The following is a 20,382-nucleotide window of genomic DNA, read 5'->3' as shown; positions in this document are numbered from 1 at the left end:
TGAATCCACACAGTGTCTTCTTGTACAGCCATTTTTGGGCTTTCCTTTCCCCAGTTTACAACAATCTTAGTAGGAACTAGCACACGTTTTTCTTCAGTGAAGCCAAGCAGAATATCTGCCTTTAAGATTTTCCTATGTACCATCTGACTCACTCTCAGTAGCATCAGGAAGTTTAATTCTGTTTTCTTTACTCAAATACAACCTTAAAGAGCTTCCTGTCACATCATCATGACAGTTTCATTCTCTGGGTATTTGTCAGTTCTGTCATTTGGGCAACCAGCTGGTGAGTTTCAGTGCTGCTCTGTTCGATGGTGGTTCTGCTTGTGTTCCCGAGACAGAGATACTGTAAATGAAACTTGAGCTAGTTTGTTTTGACGTTCATGAGGAGATGCTTGGGAAACCCCTGTAATATCCCTGAGGTGAAGCTCTTCCACCCTAGGTTTAGTTAAGCTAACATCGCTGTTTTCCTTTCAGACTTCAGTCAGTTGGACCACATTAAAAGCTGCCTTGCTACTCTGAATTTACACCTGGAAACCCATACTGAATGCTGTTCTCACTGTCAGCTAAAACATACTGATATGTATTAAATATGAATCTCATGTGAGCATAATATCTTTCTACATATGAAAAAAAAGAAATTATCAAAGACTACTAGAATTTTTTCAAAGAACTTGAAAGCCAACTTTAATAGCCTCCCATTGCCCAAGGTGGCACAATTTGGTAATCAGTAAGAATAATAACTGCAGTGTACTGAAAGCCATCAAATATGCTCATGTTCATGTTCATGTATAATAATACACATATTTAAAAAAAAATCTTCCTTTGTCATCATTAGAGAATGCTAAAGAACAAATTTGTTATTTTGAAAACCAGTAAGTAAAAGGAAATAATCAGGTATTTACCAGGCTTTTTCTTATGTAAGCTGTCCATGAGGGATAGTTTTCTCTTTCTAGAAGTACCAATATTACAGCTACTGAATGCAGAAGGAATGATAGAATATCATCAATGGCAAGCCATAATGGATTAATGCATCTAGTTAGTGATCATCAGTAGCTGCAAACACCACAAAACAGAAACGCCCAGATATTGTTCCTACCACTGGAAGTACACAGCACTATCTATGAAGTAGTGTTGCCCAAAAAATCAAATACAAATTTGATCATGGCTGCAGCTGTAGTTATTGATTTACCGTAGATACAAGGGACAGAAAAATCTGTTTTATGGTCAGTGAAATCTAGAGGGTGAAAAACTCTACTGGAAATACAAGCCAGTTTCTTTGACAAGTAAATTACAAGCCCCTCTCCCTCCCAGAAAGGAAGATCAGGCAGTTAACTACAGTTAAAGAAGGTTAGAGAGGTATGAGACATTACAGTTTATGCACTTTATTTGAATTCTGGCTCAAATAACTGTTCTTGGGAAAAATAAGGGACAGCTGAGCAAGTGTATGCACTAACTGGATATTGGATGATACTAAGAAATTAATAGCTGTGTTAGGGGCGACAGTGATATTACAGTTGTATTTTTTAAGTGAAAATGTATTTCTTTTAGAAATTCCAGCTGAGATTTTTACAGATGATAGGCTCTCTCAGATTTGTTTCAAGATAAGCTGGAGGGGTTGGGAGAAAGTGAGGGGTGTATATTAAATAAGATCTGTCAGGAGTTAATTATTGTTGAAGTCAGTAATTGTTAAGTACATCAGAATTGACTGTATTGTCATATCTGTTTTTGTTAGTGTTTGAAATTTATCATGTTAAAAGCTTAAAAATTTTCCAACTGTGGAAAAAAAGCCCAGTATTGTTAAAAGATATTTTATTGTTCTGGTTGACTGTCCTTTAATCCGGACTTTTCACCTTTGGAAAACGGGATTATCTGTCCAAAGCCATACCAAATGCAGTAATGACTTTATTTCTCTAAAACAACAATGAGAGATCATTTCCTTTCTTTCTATTTACCTTCTAGAAAAATTATTTACCCCATGTTGAGATTTTATTAGAATATAAATCTGACTTTGGAATTGGTGAGTGATTTTTTGGTAGGTTACTGTGGAATTTGTACTTGATCCAGTGAGAATCAGTATGTTCCTCTTTTTTTTTTTTTTTCAGGTCCTGGTTCACCTGGGCCTCCTGACTAAGGAATCTGGATTTAAGATTGCAGAGACAGCTTTCAGTGGTGGCCCTCTTGGTGAATTAGTTCAGTGGAGTGATTTAATTACATCTCTGTACTTACTGGGCCATGACATTAGGATTTCAGCTTCACTGGCGGAGCTCAAGGAGTAAGGAGATTACTTTTCAATTTTAAAATCAGAATACAAAAAAGAAATTGTAAACTCTTAAAGCCCTCTATTAGTGTGTAATTTCTTGTGGAGGAAAATGAAAGTGATAATTCACTAAACAGGAGATAAGAAGATTATTTTCAGGAGCTAAATACATGCACTGTGAAAAGGCTAATATGTTTTCATTGTAGCTTCAGGCTCCAGAGGCTTGATAAATGAATGCCAGAAAATTCAAACTAAGGAGCTTATTCTCTGCTGTTACAGGTGCTTCCAACATCTGCAGCACAAAACATTATTAACTTTCCTAATTCCCTGTCTCTTGCTGAAATGCATACCCTTCCCTCCTCAACATCACACTTTCTAAATCTTCAAACAGGGCAGGTTCCTGTTTGTAATTTAATTTGGAGAAGATGAGTTTCTCGAAAGCACTGATCCAGTCCTATTTCAATTAGCCCACTTGCAACTCTGAGTCTGTTAATTCTACCTAGGTTTTTTGGTTTCACTGAAATGTGCTTCTAGCTTGAGTCCGCCGTTAATCACTTTTAGACTGACACGGCTGACCAAGCAGAAGTGCTTAGCTCTCCTTCCCTCCTTTTTGGATAACTGCCCATTGAGACTCTCTACCCAACAGCCAAGTTAGCATGAAGCAATATGTCAACTGTTCCAAAAGAAAACACTCGAAGGGACATTCTAGAGATGGAAGACATAAGACAGCATATGTCCTGCCTTGCTCCTACTTTATTCTCCAGCGAGGTCACTGTGTTAGGTCCAAGGTCCACACAGGATTAAAGGCAGTATTGAGATGAAAAAGCAGTATTATCAATAAAACAATGTCAGCTCTCATTTGTTAAATGGTTTCCATATGCTAAATCCATGATCCGGGCTTTAGTTATAGCAGTAATAACAACAGTTATGATACTGATGGTGAAAATATCATATGTCACCAGTTATGACAGCCATAATATTGATGGTGCCCATTTAGAACTAACATTTGTTGAACACTTCCTGTGCACCAGATATTAAGCACTTCACATGTTATATTTTATTTAGTCCTAGTGCAAGCCTAGAAGTAGGTACTATTGCTTTCTGCATTTTAAAGATAAGGAAACTGGGGTTCAAACCAAAAATGGGTTCTTCAAGGTCCTATTGAGGTTTTGTGGGAGAGCCAGGATTTGAGCCCTCTGTCTCTCTGACCTCAGAGCCTGTGCTCTTGACCATGGAACCACAATGTTCCTTTCAAAGCTCGAGAAACCCAAGGTCTTTCTGAGCCCTTCACCACTCTTTAATAGCTGCCTGCCATTGCCTTTGTCCTGCTTCCTTAAAAAACACATTGGGGACACAACCTCTGAAGTGGGTGTATTCATACATTGCACGGTCATTCCTTCATCTCCTCCTCTGGGCTGATTCTTGGTATGGGACATAGAGATGATCAGCCTGTGGTCAAGGAGATGCAAATCTTTTGATAATTACAACTAATGCATTGTACAATAGTGACACTAATTGCAATGTGATTAGTACTACTTGAGGTGAGGATGATAAGCCCAGGGAGTGGAGAAACTGTGAATATTGCTCACCAGTGTGTACTGAGCACCTAAAACAGCAGGTACTCATAACTGTTTACTGAACAAATAAGTGAAGAGATCAATGGAAGAGAGGGTGGTGAAGAAATGGAACACTATGGGTGCTCTGGGGATAGGTACTCCCTAGGGAGGCCCAAAAAGTCATATTAGGGATCTACTAGGCAGAGATTTGATTTGCTGGTCAAGAAGATCATGGAGGTCTTTAAGCCCTGGTGTCAAAGCCAGATGTGTTTATTAATTTTGGAGCAGTGGTTCCCACACATGCCTGCACATTAGAATCACCTAGGGATCTTTTTAGACTCCCCCAGCCCAGACCATATCCCAGACTGATTAAATGACAGCTTTGGGGGGTAAGACTCAGGCATAACTCTCTGTTGATGCTCCCAGGTATAGCACAGGGATCCTCTTTTATTAATCAAGTTTCATGGGCCCACATCCACACCCATTGTTTGTGTATTATCTGTGACTGCTTTCCTTCTACAAGAGCAGAGTTAAATAGCTGTGACAGAGAATATGTGGCGAAGATGAAAGTATTTACTACCTGGCCCTTGACAGAAAAATTTTTCAAATTCTTGGTAAGAAATTGGTTCTTTCAGAAACCCAGTGGAGAAAAGGGTGCCTAGAGCAGTGTCATTGAGGAGCTGTAGGCAGAGGCTTGTTGATGACTCTTGTCCCTTGGAGTAGGGTGTCCATAGTCTGGTTAAGGATTATTATGGGATGTGAGCAGGGATAAATAGATAAATGGCCAATTTCTGGGCAGGTGGCAGTATGGTTAGCAGTTATATGCTTCACCATGTGAAGCTCACCTACAATCAAGTATGTTGGCTCTGAGTACAAGGCGAGATTTAAATAGATGATTAGGTTTATGTTAGTGGATGGATGGAAGGATAATGAAAAAGTATAAACCATAGTGCCAGTTCTTAAATACAGTCTAGTCAGAAGGAAAAATTAGACATAAGAGAAAAAATTAGCAAACAGCCCAGAGCAGTATTTTGCTGTTGTTCAGTAGCTCAGTCATGTCTGACTCTTTGTGACCACGTGGACTGGAGCACTCCAGGCTTCCTTGTCCTTCACCATCTCCTGGAGTTTGCTCAAACTCATGTCCATTGAGTCGATGATGCCATCTAACTATCTCGTCATCTGTCATCCCCTTCTCCTCCTGCTTTCAGTTTTTCCCTGCATCAGGGTCTTTTCCAGTGAGTTAGCTCTTTGCATCAGGTAGCCAGAGTATTGGAGTTTCAGCTTCAGCGTCAGTCCTTCCAATAAACATTCAAGATTGATTTCCTTTAGGATTGACTGGTTGGATCTTCTTACAGTCCAAGGGACTCTCAAGAGTCTTCTCCAACACCACAGTTCAAAAGCATCAATTCTTTGGCAGTCAGCCTTCTTTATGGTCCAACTCTCACATCCATACATAACTGCTGGAAAAACCATAGCTTTGACTAGATGGACCTTTGTTGGTAAAGTAACGTCTTTACTAGGTTGGTCATAGCTTTTCTTCCAAGGAGGAAGCGTCTTTTAATTTCATGGCCACAGTCACCACCTGCAGTGATTTTGGAACCCAAGAAAATAAAGTCTGTCACTATTTCCATTGTTTCCCCATCTATTTGCCATGAAGTGATGGGCCAGAGCACCATGATCTTAGTTTTCTGAATGTTGAGTTTTAAGCCAACTTTTTCACTCTCCTCTTTCACTTTCTTCAAGAGACTCTCTAGTTCTTCTTCACTTTCTGCCATAGGGTGGTGTCATCTGCGTATCTGAGGTTATTGATATTTCTCCCAGCAATCTTGATTCCGGCTTGTGCTTCATCCAGCCCAGAATTTCGCATGATGTACTCTGCATATATGTTAAACAACCAGGGTGATGATATGCAGCCTTGACGTGCTCCTTTCCCAATTTGGAACCAGTCCATTGTTTCACGTCCAGTTCTAACTGTTGCTTCTTGACCTGCGTACAGATTTCTCAGGAGGCGGGTAAGGTAGTCTGATATTCCCATCTCTTGAAGAATTTTCCAGTTTGTTGTGATTCAAAAAGGCTTTAACATAGTCAGTGAAGCAGAAACAGATGTTTTTCTGGAATTCTCTTGCTTTTTCTATGATCCAACAGATGTTCGCAATTGATCTCTGATGCCTCTGCCTTTTCTAAATCCAGCTTGTACATCTGGAAGTTCTCGGCTCACATACTGTTGAAGCCCAGCTTGGACTATTTTCAGCATTACTTTGCTAGCATGTGAAATGAGTGCAGTTTGCAGTAGTTTGAGCATTCTTTGGCATTGCCTTTCTTTGGGATTGGAATGAAAACTGACCTTTTCCAGTCCTGTGCCACTGCCGAGTTTTCCAAATTTGCTGCATATTGAGTGCAGCACTTTCACGGCATTATCTTTTAGAATTTGAAATAGCTCAGCTGGAATTCCATCACCTCCACGAGCTTTGTTCGTAGTGATGCTTTCTAAGGCCCACTTGACGTCTCACTCCAAGATGTCTGACTCTAGGTGAGTGACCACACCATTGTGATTATGTGGGTCATGAAGATCTTTTCTGTACAGGTCTTCTGTGTATTCTTGCCACCTCTTCTTAATATCTTCTGCTTTTGTTAGGTCCATACCATTTCTGTCCTTTATTGTGCCCATCTTTGCATAAAATGTTCCCTTGGGATCTCTGATTTTCTTGAAGAGACCTCTAGTCTTTCCCATTTTATTGTTTTCCTGTATTTCTTTGCATTGTTCACTTAGGAAAGCTTTCTTATCTCTCCTTGGTATTCTTTGGAACTCTGCATTCAGATGGGTAGATCTTTCCTTTTCTCCTTTGCCTTTTACTTCTCTTCTTTTTCTCAGCTATTTGTAAGGCCTCCTCAGACAACCACTTTGCCTTTTTGCATTTCTTTTTCTTGGGGATGGTTTTGATCTCTGCCTCCTGTACAATGTTACAAACCTCCATCCATAGTTCTTCAGGCACTCTGTCTATCAGATCTAATCCTTTGAATCTATTTGTCATTTCTACTGTATAACTGTAAAGGATTTGATTTAGGTCATACCTGAATGGTCTAGTGGTTTTCCCTACTTTCTTCAATTTAAGTTTGAATTTGGCAACAAGGAGTTCATGATCTGAGCCATAGTCAGCTCCTGGTCTTATTTTTGCTGACTATATAGAGCTTCTCCATCTTTGGCTGCAAAGAATATAATCAGTATAATATAGATATTGAACACCTGTTGATGTTCATGTGTAGAACTGTCTCTTATTTTGTTGAAAGAAGGTGTTTGCTATGATAGTGCATTTTCTTGGCCAAACTATTTTCTGTACAGGGCGGTATAGGAAGAAGTTTGTACTGTAGAGGCTTGTATTGAAATGGAAGGAGGTCAGTAGGGGCAAGAACAGACTCTGGGAGAAAGTGATAGGTACTGAGTATCCAGTATATGTACTTTGTTTTCAATACCTATTTCAACTGCCTAAAGAATTCCCGAGAGGTTTCTGTCTTACCATCTTCTCCGTATCTAATCCTTTTTGTTTTGTTTTTGGTGAGGAAAGATTCAGAGAAGTTAACTTCCTAAGATCTCATGGCTGCTAGATTGGAGAGTATGATTTATGTTGGCTGGAATATATATGGCCTGGGCTTAGGAAAATCCACCAAGATCACCAGGTGATTCTAATGTGCAGGCATGTTTGGGAACCATTGCTGCATGTTGCTTCCACAATTATCTGTTTAAATAACACATGTGGCCCTTTCACCAATGCTTAAAGACCTCCATAATCTTCTTGACCAGCAAATTAAATAGAGATAGACTGAGACCCAGATCTTCTTTGGTTTCTAAGGCTGTATTTGTATACCACCATTTGCTTTTGCAAGACTCAGAATTGAGGCTTTGGATGGACCTGATGACTGGGCAAAATTTGGATAGGCAGCTGACTGGGAACAGCCTTGTCATTCTTCCTGATAAGGATTCTTGGGATGTTTCTTTGCCTATTAAAGTTGCTAAGTGTAATGCTTGTAGTAAATTGTTTTTCTTTTTTTCTTCTTTCTGTTCTTTCTCTAGAATAATGAAGAAGGTCGTTGGAAACCGATCTGGCTGCCCAACTGTAGGAGATCGAATCGTTGAGCTCATTTATATTGACATTGTAGGACTCGCTCAATTCAAGAAAACTCTTGGACCATCCTGGGTTCATTACCAGTAAGTGCTCTTACTTGTTTTGTTCTTAAATTTTTAGAGCTTTTTATTTTGTTAACAAGAGTTGCATGGTTGCCAGTAGAAAAAGCTTATCAAATATCATCTTTTGAGCTGTGCAGAGTGTTTCTCATTCCTAATTGAAGTTCAGATTCTCCACGGTGTCTTTTGACTTTCAACACTCTTCATTAGTTTCACTGATTTAAGAGTAGAATCCAAATGTCCAGCCTTATTTTTCCTCCCCTAACACTTAGCTTGCATCTCTGTCTGCATACACTAATCTCATCCGTTTAATCAAGTAACAATTTTGATAAAATATGGACGGTGTCATTTCTTGTGTTCTTTAGATCTGAGATGGTGACTCATTTCTCTGTCCCTTTCCTCCATCAGTATTGTTATTCTTGGAAGAAAAAGCTGGGTGTAGCTTGTCTAAATGCTGCTGCTAAGTCGCTTCAGTCGTGTCCAACTCTGTGCGACCCCATAGACGGCAGCCCACCAGGCTCCCCCGTCCCTGGGATTCTCCAGGCAAGAACACTGGAGTGGGTTGCCATTTCCTTCTCCAATGCAGGAAAGTGAAAAGTGAAAGTGAAGTTGCTCAGTCGTGTCCGACTCTCGCGACCCCATGGACTGCAGCCTACCAGGCTCCTCCGCCCATGGGATTTTCTAGGCAAAAGTACTGGAGTGGGGTGCCATTGCCTTCTCCGTGTCTAAATGCTAGGGTCTTATATTTTTAAAGATACGCCTTATGCTTAGTATGACTGGAGTTCAGTGTTACTCTGTGCACAGTTTTATTATTTAATAGAAGATCTCACTATTTCCATATATGTGGGTTTGAGACCATGACTTAGTATTTGAAACAGTCTTACATGGTACACAAGCCTGACACTAAATAACATTGAATTCTATAATGAAGCTTATTAATTTTTCAATTTCCTTACACTCTTTCTAAGAGAGGCTTAGTTTAATGCTACTGTGTCTCAGATACTACTTTTTTTAAATTGGAGGATAATTGCTTTACAATATTATGTTGATTTCTGCCATATGCAACGTGAGTTAGCCATAGGTATACATATATCCCCCCTGACACTACTTTCAACACTTGCATGAGAATAGCTGTAAGTCTCGGTGTTCAACAGGCAAAATAAAGTATCAGTTTGACTTTAACAATTCTTATTAATGAAGACTAATAGGAGGATTGATCAGGATGGTGGAGTAGGAGAATGTGGAACTTGTCTCCTGCTACATACACATCCAGAATACATCTAAATATAGAACAGTTCTCATTGAAAACTAACTGGAAGCTTGCAGAAAGAGTCTGTATGACCAGGACTGTAAGAAAGACCCACAGGTAATCAGGGAGGAAGGAAGGAAAAGCGATCAGGCAGGGATCCCTGGGAAGGGGCTCCAGAAAAGGGACACTGCCCTGGAAAGTGGTGAGAGCCAGACTGGGGCCCTGAGTCATGGGGTCCTACCCGAGGGAGATGAACCCCCTTGTTAAGTTAGTGGGCCACTGGCACTAACAGGAGAGCTGTGGGAAGCTTAGACCCTGCGTGTGAGGAGCACGTGTCCCTGGGCTTGCCCATGAGGCAGGGCAGAGAGGATGAACAGAGGCTTCCTGCAGCTGCCTCAGAGTGTGCCAGCCCTAGCTGACTAAGTACTCCAGCCCCTCTTACTCCATGTCACAGCATGGCCCTGGATCCAGGGTGGCCATGATGAGAGAGGGAAAACAGTGGGACACAGAGGCGACCTGGACCCGGGATGGAACCTGAGTGGGTGGCAGTGGTTACTGTTGACGCTTACTCAAGCAGTGCATCAGAAGCAGCCCAGATCTCTGACAGCAGCTCACCCTAAATACCTGGGCACACAGGCTCCACCTGCCAGCAACGCCACAAATAGGCAGAAACAGAGGAGATTGAGGGCTGTGAAAGTCTGTCTGTGAGCGGCAGAAGGTACTTGGACCCAAGCCTACATCTCAGTAGAGGAAGGGAAACAGTGGCTGGTGCCCACACAGAGAGCATGTCAGAGACAGCTCGCATCTCTATGGTTGGCTGACAAGCTGAGAGCCTGCACCCTCTGCCCTTGCTTCAGCACTCCGCACTCTGGGGTGAGGGTCCCAGTGCTGGGACAGGGGAAAGCACACACTTAACAGGAACAGATGAGACTTCCCTGGTGGTCCAGCGGTAAGAATCCATCTTGCAATGCAAGGGACATGGATTCAATCCCTGGTCAGGGAACTAAGATCCCATAGGCTGCAGAGTGACTAAGCCTGCACACTACAGCTGCTGAGCCCATGAGATGCAACTAGAGAGTCCAAGTACCACAGTGGAAGATATCGAATAATGCAACAAAGATACTGTGTGCTGCACCATGCAGCCAAATAGATAGGAACAGAGCCAGCTTGACCCAAAATCTCAGGACTTCTGCTCCAGAACCTTAGGATCAGATCACCTCTGATAGGAAGGCGACGGCCACCTAGCCCAGAGGAAGCCCTGCCTCACCCCCAGCTTCAGCTCTAGCCCCTCCATCTCCAGTCCCACCCATAGCAAGGTGATAGCTGCCAGCATTCTGGGAGGAAGGGCGACTTGAATCCACATCAAATCCAGCTGCCATAAGGTGAATGCCACAATAAATCGAGTCCCACAGGGGAGACTCGATTTTTTTGGGGGGGTGGGGGGGGTTTCCCAGTGCATATAAAAGTTATGTTTACCCTATACTGTAAGTGTGCAACACCATTATGAGTAAAAAAAAAAAAAAAAGTACATATTTAATTTTAAAAATACTTTCAGTTATGAAATGCACAGTGTAAGAATATAGTCAGTGATATGGTAACAGATGGGAACGAGACTTATCCTGATCATTTTGTAATGTGCAGAAATATGGAATCACTAAGTTGCACACCAGAAACTGGCATAATGTTATGGGTCAGTTATACTTCAAAAACAAAGATGAAGGCAAACTCATGGAAAAAGAGGTCAGGTTTGTGGTTATAACAAGTGGGGAGTGGGGGAGGAGGAGTTGGGGGATAGTAGTCAAAAGGTATAAACTTGCAGTTGTGAGATAAGTGAGGGATGTAATATACAATGTGATAAATATTATTAACACTGCTGCGTTGCTTATCACTGCTGTTAAGAGATCAAGCCCCAGGAGTTCTTATCACAAGGAAAAGAAACTTTATTTTGTATCTCTACAATGATGGTTGTTTACTAAGCTTGTGGTATTCATTACACATTGTATAGAAGTCAAATCATTATGCTATACACTGGAAGCATTCTGTGCTGTGTGTCAATTATTTTTCAGTAAAACTGGAAAGGGAAAGGAAACTCTTTTAAATAGGTTATTGCTAAAAATTGCCAACCAACATCTGACAGTGCAGCGTTGCCACAGACCTTTAAAATTTGTATTAAAAAATTGAAAAAAGAATGAGTATCTGCAAAATGCAAAAAGTGAAGCACCATAAAATGAGGTGTGCCTGTAGTTTCTTAAAAAAAAACAAAATATAAATCTGGGGTGGTCCGGGATGGAAGTTTGTTGTTTTCTTTTCAAATCTTGAGACCACGATAAATGTTCTCTGTTATATGGGAGTAGCCATCTTTACGCTTGGTTAATAGGCCGTATCAGTGAATAAAGTTTTTTTTCTTTTTAGCAACAGCATTAAAAACAAGAAAGACAGAGCTGTTTTTCTCTGGCTTTTGCGAGTGGGCAGGCATCTGATAAACATGCCAAAGGAACCGGGCATTTTGAGAGTCCCTGGACTCAAATATTCTCATCATTAAGAATGGCTGTCTGGATGGAAATATATTCTCGGTGGTAGCATTTAGGTCAATTAAAAAGGATGATTTTATTATTAAAATGGTCACTGCTGATGGGTATTTGATTCTTGTTGGATGAAAAGGCTCTATCTCAGAGGGGATTTTATGGGAGAGTGTAATGTTAATCCCTCCATTCTTTAATAAATCATCTGTGTCAGTGATATTAGCTGGCAGGAGGTCTGTTAGGACTTGAGCATTGGTGTCTTTGAGGTGTGATATATCTGAGATTCTCATCCAAAAGCCAAGCAGATTCTCTAGAAAGTTTCTTGCCTATTTCTTTTCCTTTTAAAGGTTAGAAATTAGTGGTGCTCCCTGTATTCATCACGGGTAATGGAAGATGATAGGAATTCTATTAAATGTTAAGTTTATCATTTGATGTTTTGTTTAGGCACAAACTTATGAGTCCTGTTGATCTTGAAAAAATATAAATTCTGTCCAATTTATGTAGGGACCCAGGATGTGCTGCAGTTCATGGGGTCACAAAGAGTCGGACACAACTGAGTGACTAAATTGCACTGAGGCATTCAGTTAAACATGTATTGAATATCTACATGTGACTAGTGTCCTGCTAGGTACTGCGAAACTCATATCTGTTTTGCTTCATGTGAGGCCTTTGCTGGGCATTGAGAACACACAGAAAAGGAAGATATAAATAGTCCAAGATACACTGTTTCACATCAAACTCCAAATTAGAAAGTAGGTCCTGGCAAGGAGGTTGTGAGTATCCAATCTTGTAATAGCCGGGCTTAGCACAGAGAGAATGTTCCAGGAATCATTTGGCATTGCTGCAGCCATCCCTGTTAGGAAGCCAGCTGCCTCAGGCAGCAAGGCAAGTATCTTTTAAAGTCATCAGTCTATTCCTGATGCTCCAGACACACAAAAGGCATTAGAGGAACAGCATAAATATTAACAACACAAACCCAATTCCAAAACACACAGATGTAGAAAGTGATTGAAGAGGGAAAACTATAATGTTCAGCCTCCCCTGCCACAGACAATGATCAGTCTCTTGCCTCTGGTTTGTAAAACAAACCAAGATAAGCTCAAAAAGAAAAGAAAAAGGACAATTCCCAGATCAAAGCTTTGAGTATGTAGAGCTACAAGCTTAGAGACAAGTGTAGAGGCATCCCATCATCATTCATTCTGTAGTCTTCCATTGAGTAGAAGCCAGCATCATTTAGCATACATTTAGACCCCATCTAAAAGTCCAGGATTTCAAGTGTGAGGCTCCTGCCAGGCGTCTTTACTCATCAGGCTTTGTTTTCATTATCCAAATATAAAATAACACCAGCAAAATTCTAAGTTAAAAATAGAATCACAAGCTAGAGAGTTTTAGAGTCCATTACAAACAAGTGTAGGCAGCCAAAGCCTCCACGGCAAAGGTTTCTGGGAGGGGGGTGGCTGGTTCCCCTGCCGCGCCTGCTGGGAGCACTGTCAGCTTTGGCCCCCAGCTCTGTGCGTCTCACGGGAGCTGAACCGTCCCCAGTCCCACAAGTCGGTGTGTGTCCTCCCCCTTCCTGTAGCGACCTTCTACAGAGCTGCCATCATCCCAGCTCTTTTTTCTTTCTTTTTACTGAAGTATAGTTGATTTACAATGTGGTGTTAGTTTCAAGTGTACAGCAGAGTATCCAATTACACGTACATATAAATTCTGTCATTAGGTTGATCCCTTGTTCCTTGAGAACCATGTGGGGACCTGGAAGAAGGACACTGTTTCTGTAGTCAGCTTGTATTTTACTTTGTGGTCATGGCCCACCCGCCTTCCACCTTTCTTTCCCTCTTTCTTTTCTTCCTTGTCTAGACAGATAATGCTGACATGAAAATCATCACACTAAAATAACAACTTAATATTGCTCTTCCTGGAAAATTCAGTCTGGCGATTGCATTCTTTTTTTCTGCATCATGCATTGATGTAAAACTGACTGAAAGATGGATTTCCTACTAGTGGGGGAAGGAAGAAAGAAACTGAATCAAATCAAAAAGTTATTGTCATCATCTGATTCTAAAATGTGGGCTCTGATCTCTCTTTACTGTTGTGCTTATTGGTCCAGTAAAAGCCATTTAGAATTATTAATACATAAGAATAGTGCTGAAATAATAATAGATACAGAAAATAGTGCTGTTTCATTGGCCAGTCATGAGTTAAATTTACATCAGTGTCTTGAAAATCAGTGATGATATAAATGTAACCAAAATCAATAAATTCTGTTTTAGTATTGATTCCTTTCTTCTGATTGACCATTTTTTATGTACTCCAAAGCAATGATCAGAAGGCTTTATCTGTAAAGAGCCAGGTAATAAATATTTTAGTCTTTGCTTGGCCATGTGGTCTCCATTTTAGCTACCAAACTCTGCTGTTACTCTAGGTAATCAACCATAGACATACAGAAACAACTAGGCTTGGCTAGTTCAAATAAAACTTTACTTTTGAACACTGAAAGTTGAATGTCATATAATTTTCACATCACAAAATATTCTCCCCTTTTTAACCATTTAAAAATGTAAAGACCATTCTTAGCTAGAAGACCACACAAAAACAGGCCATAGACTGGGTTTGGTTGGTGCTGTTCTAAGGCTTTGGTGGAATAACCAAATGAAACAGCTTCAGTTTCAATTCATTTTGAGCTCCCAGAAACACAAATACATACAAATCATGACTGTCTACTGAGTGAGATTCTAAGCTTTACCAAAAATCTTGTACTCTAGTCAACTGATGAAAATCTTGAATAATTGTTGAAGAAGAGCAAGCTTTGTTCTCTGAGCAGAATAAGACCTCTGTCTCAGTGTGCCTGGGCTGCTGTACCAAATCCTGGGTGACTTATAAATAGTAAATGTGTATTGCTCACATACTGGGGAGACTGAAAGTCTGAGATCAGGATGCCAGCATGGTCAGGCGAGGTGGCAGACTTCATATTGTATCTTCATACTGTGGAAGGGGCACTGGAGTTCTGTGGAATCACTTCTGCTACTGCTGCTGCTGCTAAGTTGCTTCAGTCGTGTCCTACTCTGTGCGACCCAGAGATGGCAGCCCACCAGGCTCCTCCATCTCTGGGACTCTCCAGGCAAGAATACTGGAATGAGTTGCCATTTCCTTCTCCAGTGCATGGAAGTGAAAAGTGAAAGTGAAGTCGCTCAGTCATGCCAACTCTTAGTGACCCCATGGACTGTAGCCCACCAGGCTCCTCAGTCCATGGGATTTTCCAGGCAAGAGTACTGGAGCGGATTGCCATTGTCTTCTCCTTATATAAGGGCACTAATCCTATTTATGAGGGCTCCACCCTCATGGGATTCTCCAGGCAAGAATACTGGAGTGGGTTGCCATTTACTTCTCCAACCCTCATGAGCTTATCACTTCCCCAAAGCCCTACCTCCTAATACCATTTCCTTAGGATTTCAGTCTATGAATTGCTGGGGTGGGGGTGAGGGGGGATGGGGGGCTGGTGGTGGGGGATGGAGATAAGCATTCATACCATAGTAACCTCTAAAAATGTTAATTCTTTTCTTTTTCCACAGTTGTTCATTAATAGTCAACACTGTATGCTCAGCCCTGGCTAGGGGCGCAGCAGTGACCATGGCCTTCTACAGTTCTAGCTTTAGGGAACTTTTTATTTCACTGGTATTTGAGCATCTTCTGTGATTAGTCAACTTGTCCAAAGCAGATTGTATGGACATCGGCTCTGGCTCGAAAGTCACACCTGGGGATGTTTAGTAGACAGGCTAGTGTAAGACCTCTCGACTCCTGCCCAGTGGCATTTCTTACTTAGAGAATTTGTCCATCTTTGGTAGTTCCTGAGAGAGGGTAGAGCTTTTGGTCTTCTGACTTTGGGGTCAAGGTTGTTATTTTACTCATGGCATCGTTTATCTTTCAGGTGCATGCTCCGAATTCTGGACTCGTTCGGCACAGAGCCAGAGTTCAACCATGCCAACTATGCCCAGTTGAAAGGCCACAAGACACCCTGGGGCAAGTGGAATCTGAACCCACAGCAGTTTTACACCATGTTCCGTGAGTAGTCATGTCTCAGCTCTGCTTTCCAGACTCCCATCAGAGACGAATGGGAGAAGAAATGAGGCTACCAGGCGTTTGCATTTGTGATTCCTGGGGTCTTTAGCTGTAGAAATGTGTGCTCTGGAACCTTTTACTTGAGAATAACTGGATTTTTTTAAACTAGAATTGAAAGGCTCTGTGAACATTTTGTGAAAAGCCTTGGAAATGTTCTGGAGAAAAATGTTCAATATTAAAGTATCACTGAAAACCACCTGGGAAAGACTTTTGGTGGTCTTTGATTGGCAGACACTAAACATGCTTCCTGCCACACAGACCCTGTTTAGGGTCCACTTGATGATTCCGGAGGAATGAGATCTTCCGTGTCTATACATTTTTCCAAATACTGTAATTGAAACTTCATTATTTTAGGCATCAAACTTTATAAAGAAAAAGCCAGCCTTTTCAAGATGGAATGATTTAAAAAGCTGTCTCATACCTTACTGACTTCTTAAACCCTGGGCTCAGGATGAAATCTTACGCTGTCTTGCTCATGTGGTGTCTTGTTGCCAATACCAGTGATTATTTTGCAAAGTGATGTAATGGACATACTAAAAGATGATGAACTTACTGGCCCCAGCTGTAGCCTCTCAGTGTTTTTTTGTGTGTTTCTTTCCCACACTGACCATTTCTTGCTGCTGCCATCAGTCTACCTGCCTGCAGTTTGATTTCACTTACAATTAGTTGAGGACTGTGAAGCCAAATGCCAAGTCTGATAGTATTCATGCCAGAGATAAATTTTTTGTTTCAGTTCAGTTCAGTCGTTCAGTCGTGTCCGACTCTTTGCAACCCCATGAACTGCAGCACGCCAGGCCTCCCTGTCCATCACCAACTCCCGGAGTCCACCCAAACCCATGTCCATTGAGTTAGTGATGCCATCCAACCATCTTATCCTCTGTCGTCCCCTTCTCCTCCTGCCCTCAATCTTTCCCAGCATCAGGGTCTTTTCAAATGAGTCAGCTCTTTGCATCAGGTGGCCAAAGTATTGGAGTTTCAGCTTCAACATCAGTCCTACCAATGAACACCCAGGACTGATCTCCTTTAGAATGGACTGGTTGGATCTCCTTGCAGTCCAGGGGACTCTCCAGCGTCTTCTCCAACACCACAGTTCAAAAGCATCAATTCTTCGGCGCTCAGCTTTCTTCACAGTCCAACTCTCACATCCATACATGACCACTGGAAAAACCATAGCCTTGACCAGACGGACCTTTGTTGGCAAAGTAATGTCTCTGCTTTTGAATATGCTGTCTAGGTTGGTCATAACTTTCCTTCCAAGGAGTAAGCGTCTTTTAATTTCATGGCTGCAATCACCATCTGCAGTGATTTTGGAGCCCCCAAAAATATAGTCAGCCACTGTTTCCACTGTTTACCCATCTATTTGCCATGAAGTGATGGGACCAGATGCCATGATCTTATTTTTCTGAATGTTGAGCTTTAAGCCAACTTTTTCACTCTCCACTTTCACTTTCATCAAGAGGCTCTTTAGTTCTTCTTCACTTTCTGCCATAAGGATGGTGTCATATACGTATCTGGGGTTATTGATATTTCTCCCAGCAATCTTGATTCCAGCTTGTGCTTCCTCCAGCCCAGCGTTTCTCATGATGTACTCTGCATATAAGTTAAATAATCAGGGTGACAATATGCAGCCTTGACATACTCCTTTTCCTATTTGGAAACAGTCTGTTGTTCCATGTCCAGTTCTAACTGTTGCTTCCTGACCTGCATACAGATTCCTCAAGAGGCAGGTCAGGTGGTCTGGTATTTCCATCTCTTTCAGAATTTCCCACAGTTTATTATGATCCACACAGTCAAAGGCTTTGGCATAGTCAATAAAGCAGAAATAGATGTTTTTCTGCAACTCTCTTGCTTTTTCGATGATCCAGCGGATGTTGGCAATTTGATCTCTGGTTCCTCTGCCTTTTCTAAAACCAGCTTGAACATCAGGAAGTTCACGGTTCACGTATTGCTGAAGCCTGGCTTGGAGAATTTTGAGCATTACTTTACTAGCTTGTGAGATGAGTGCAATTGTGCGGTAGTTTGAGCATTCTTTGGCATTGCCTTTCTTTGGGATTGGAATGAAAACTGACCTTTTCCAGTCCTGTGGCCACTGCTGAGTTTTCCAGATTTGCTGGCATATTGAGTGCAGCACTTTCACAGCATTATCTTCCAGGATTTGAAATAGCTCAACTGGAATTCCATTATCTCCACTAGCTTTGTTCGTAGTGATGCTTCCTAAGGCCCACTTGACTTCACATTCCAAGATATCTGGCTCTAGGTGAGTGATCACACCATCGTGATTATCTGGGTCATGAAGATCTTTTTTGTACATAATTCCCCTTGATGAGGTGAATGCCTATTCTGGAAATGACCATTCCCCCAAGTTAAACAGTTCATTTGTACACTCAGAGTGCAGATTTCTGTTTTCCTAAATTCTTGAAGTAATTTTAATCCAGAGCCTTCCATCCTAGAATTACTATCTGAAAGCTAATCTGTTTCCCTTGTTAAGACCCACAACCCCCCTCTCCTTACCTTTTCCCCGTGTGCTGACCCGTTCCCCTCACAAACAGCCACCTAAAGGTGACCTTTTGTTGGGTTCACTGTGTACAACAACAAATACACTGGACTGCTCCTTGAGTGTGAAGTGTGAGAAGGAAAACAAATTGAGGGCTGTGGCAGATGAGGAAATCTGCTCATGTTTAAATGTTCATTTTAGCTCAGAGAGGCGTGTGAAAGTGTTCTTATGCATCGTGAACATTACTATCACTGCTTCTGGAGCGCTGTCATCCTGCTGTCATAGTCTGTTCCTGGGGCAGAATTCAGGGGGCAAACTAATACAGGGGTGGTGGGTGACAGGTGGCCGGCAGCATGGGGAGACGTGGCTGTGCAACTTCGAGGAGCCGGAATGGGGTGACTCATCTGTTACTTCACATAAATACAATGTTTAGCCATGTTGTGCAAAATGGCCAGAACTGCTTAAATGACATGGTATATTTATATCCTCCATGGGATGGTGTTTCCCTATATCCGGGACATAAACATAGGAGGCTTTTCCAGAAAGTAAGTTCTCATTTAGAATGCTGGGATTCAGAGTCCTGAGAAACCTATTTTATTTTCTATGAATGGAGGATTTGAAAGTGTTGGTTGAATTGAAATCCATTCACTGCTTAAAATATAACTAAAAATGGAAAAAAATAGATCAGTTCTTGTTAACCTGGGAAGGAGATAGTTTTCTAAGTGACTCAGAATTCAGCAGCAATCAGGGGGCAAAGCCTATACATTTGAGTGCCTTAAAAAAAAAAGACCTGTATGCCCAAAACAACAGTATCAAACAAATAATACCATAGCATATTCTGTTACAGAGGGTTAATATCACTGATGTATAAAGAGCTACTAAGAATTGAGACAAAAATGTTCCGCAGTCCAGTAGGCAAATGGTCAAAAGCAGTCCAGAGAAAAAAGAAACGTATTGCTCCAAATACATGAAGCATGTTAACCTCACGCATAATAGGAGAAGTACATTTTAAAATTGCACCAAGATCCCATGTCCCACATATCAAATTGGCAAGAAGCTGAAAGTTTGCTCGCGCAGCTCTTCCTCAGGTGAGACTTCAGGAGAGCACTGGGAATGCAGCCCGGCTGCCACTGCCCCATGCCAGGGCATCTGTCACCGTCTAGCACAGCTTCTAGGCGTCTTTCCTTTGACTAAGCAGATCATATCTAGGAATCCACCCCAAAGACAAGTGAGCAAAGATCATACATGGCATGAGTACAAGGCCATGTGTTGTGACGCTGTTTGTACTAAGGAAAGACTGGAAATAACCCAGAGGTTCCTATTAGAGAACTGAGTGAATCATATAGTCCATTAATAGAGTGAAATCGTGTGTAATTGTGCAGAAGGACTGAGGGAAGATTACACTGTCTGAAGGGAGATGTCTAGTCTATATTAAGTGACAAAAACCAAAGTTCAGGGCAGTGTGTGGAGTCCCTCCCTTCTATGCAAGAAGGGTATGCAGCAGAAGGAAAATGTGTGTATGCCGATGTATGTGAATGCGCTTGTGTTTTCAGAAGAAACAATGGAAGACTAAAAACAAGCTAATAAAAATGATTACCCCTGGAGGAGGGTTTGAAGGGACAGGGATAGAAAATAGGTGTCTTTTTTTTTTTCTTTAAACTGAAGTCTAGTTGATTTGCAATGTTGTGTTAATTTCTGCTGTACAGCAAAGTGATTCAGTAACACATATCTATATATTCTTTTTTATAGTGTTTCCTGTTATGATTTGTCACAGAATATTGAATATAGTTCTCTGTGCTAGACGTCTCTTAATGTACTTTATTTTGACTTTAGAACCATATAAATGTTTTATTTAAAAAGAAATAAGAATTCACCAAAGATTGAAGAGATTAAAAAACATGAGACACACCTACTGATATGTGAGGTTGGTATTAATCTCTCACACAGATAAAATAATTATTTCAACTGACTTTAAAACACAATCTTTGGACCGTACATTTGTAGTGGG

General features: G+C 41.3%; 1 protein-coding gene across 16 annotated transcripts in view; it reads left to right on the top strand.

The window, feature by feature from the left end:
* The window catches only part of MGAT5 (alpha-1,6-mannosylglycoprotein 6-beta-N-acetylglucosaminyltransferase), a 390,386-nt gene that overhangs the window by 239,309 nt on the left and 130,695 nt on the right, over positions 1–20,382 (top strand). For all 16 annotated transcript variants that reach the window (XM_006062941.4, XM_006062939.4, XM_044936151.2 and 13 more), the window contains 3 exons: positions 2,103–2,272; positions 7,883–8,017; positions 15,690–15,823. In XM_006062941.4, coding sequence (XP_006063003.1) covers positions 2,103–2,272; positions 7,883–8,017; positions 15,690–15,823 — 439 coding nt within the window. The remainder of the gene's footprint in view (positions 1–2,102; positions 2,273–7,882; positions 8,018–15,689; positions 15,824–20,382) is intronic.

This window comes from Bubalus bubalis, chromosome 2 (genome assembly GCF_019923935.1).
Source record: "Bubalus bubalis isolate 160015118507 breed Murrah chromosome 2, NDDB_SH_1, whole genome shotgun sequence".
Lineage (NCBI taxonomy): Eukaryota > Metazoa > Chordata > Mammalia > Artiodactyla > Bovidae > Bubalus > Bubalus bubalis.
Note: the sequence above shows the minus strand (reverse complement) of the source record. Positions and strands in the feature narration are given on the sequence as shown.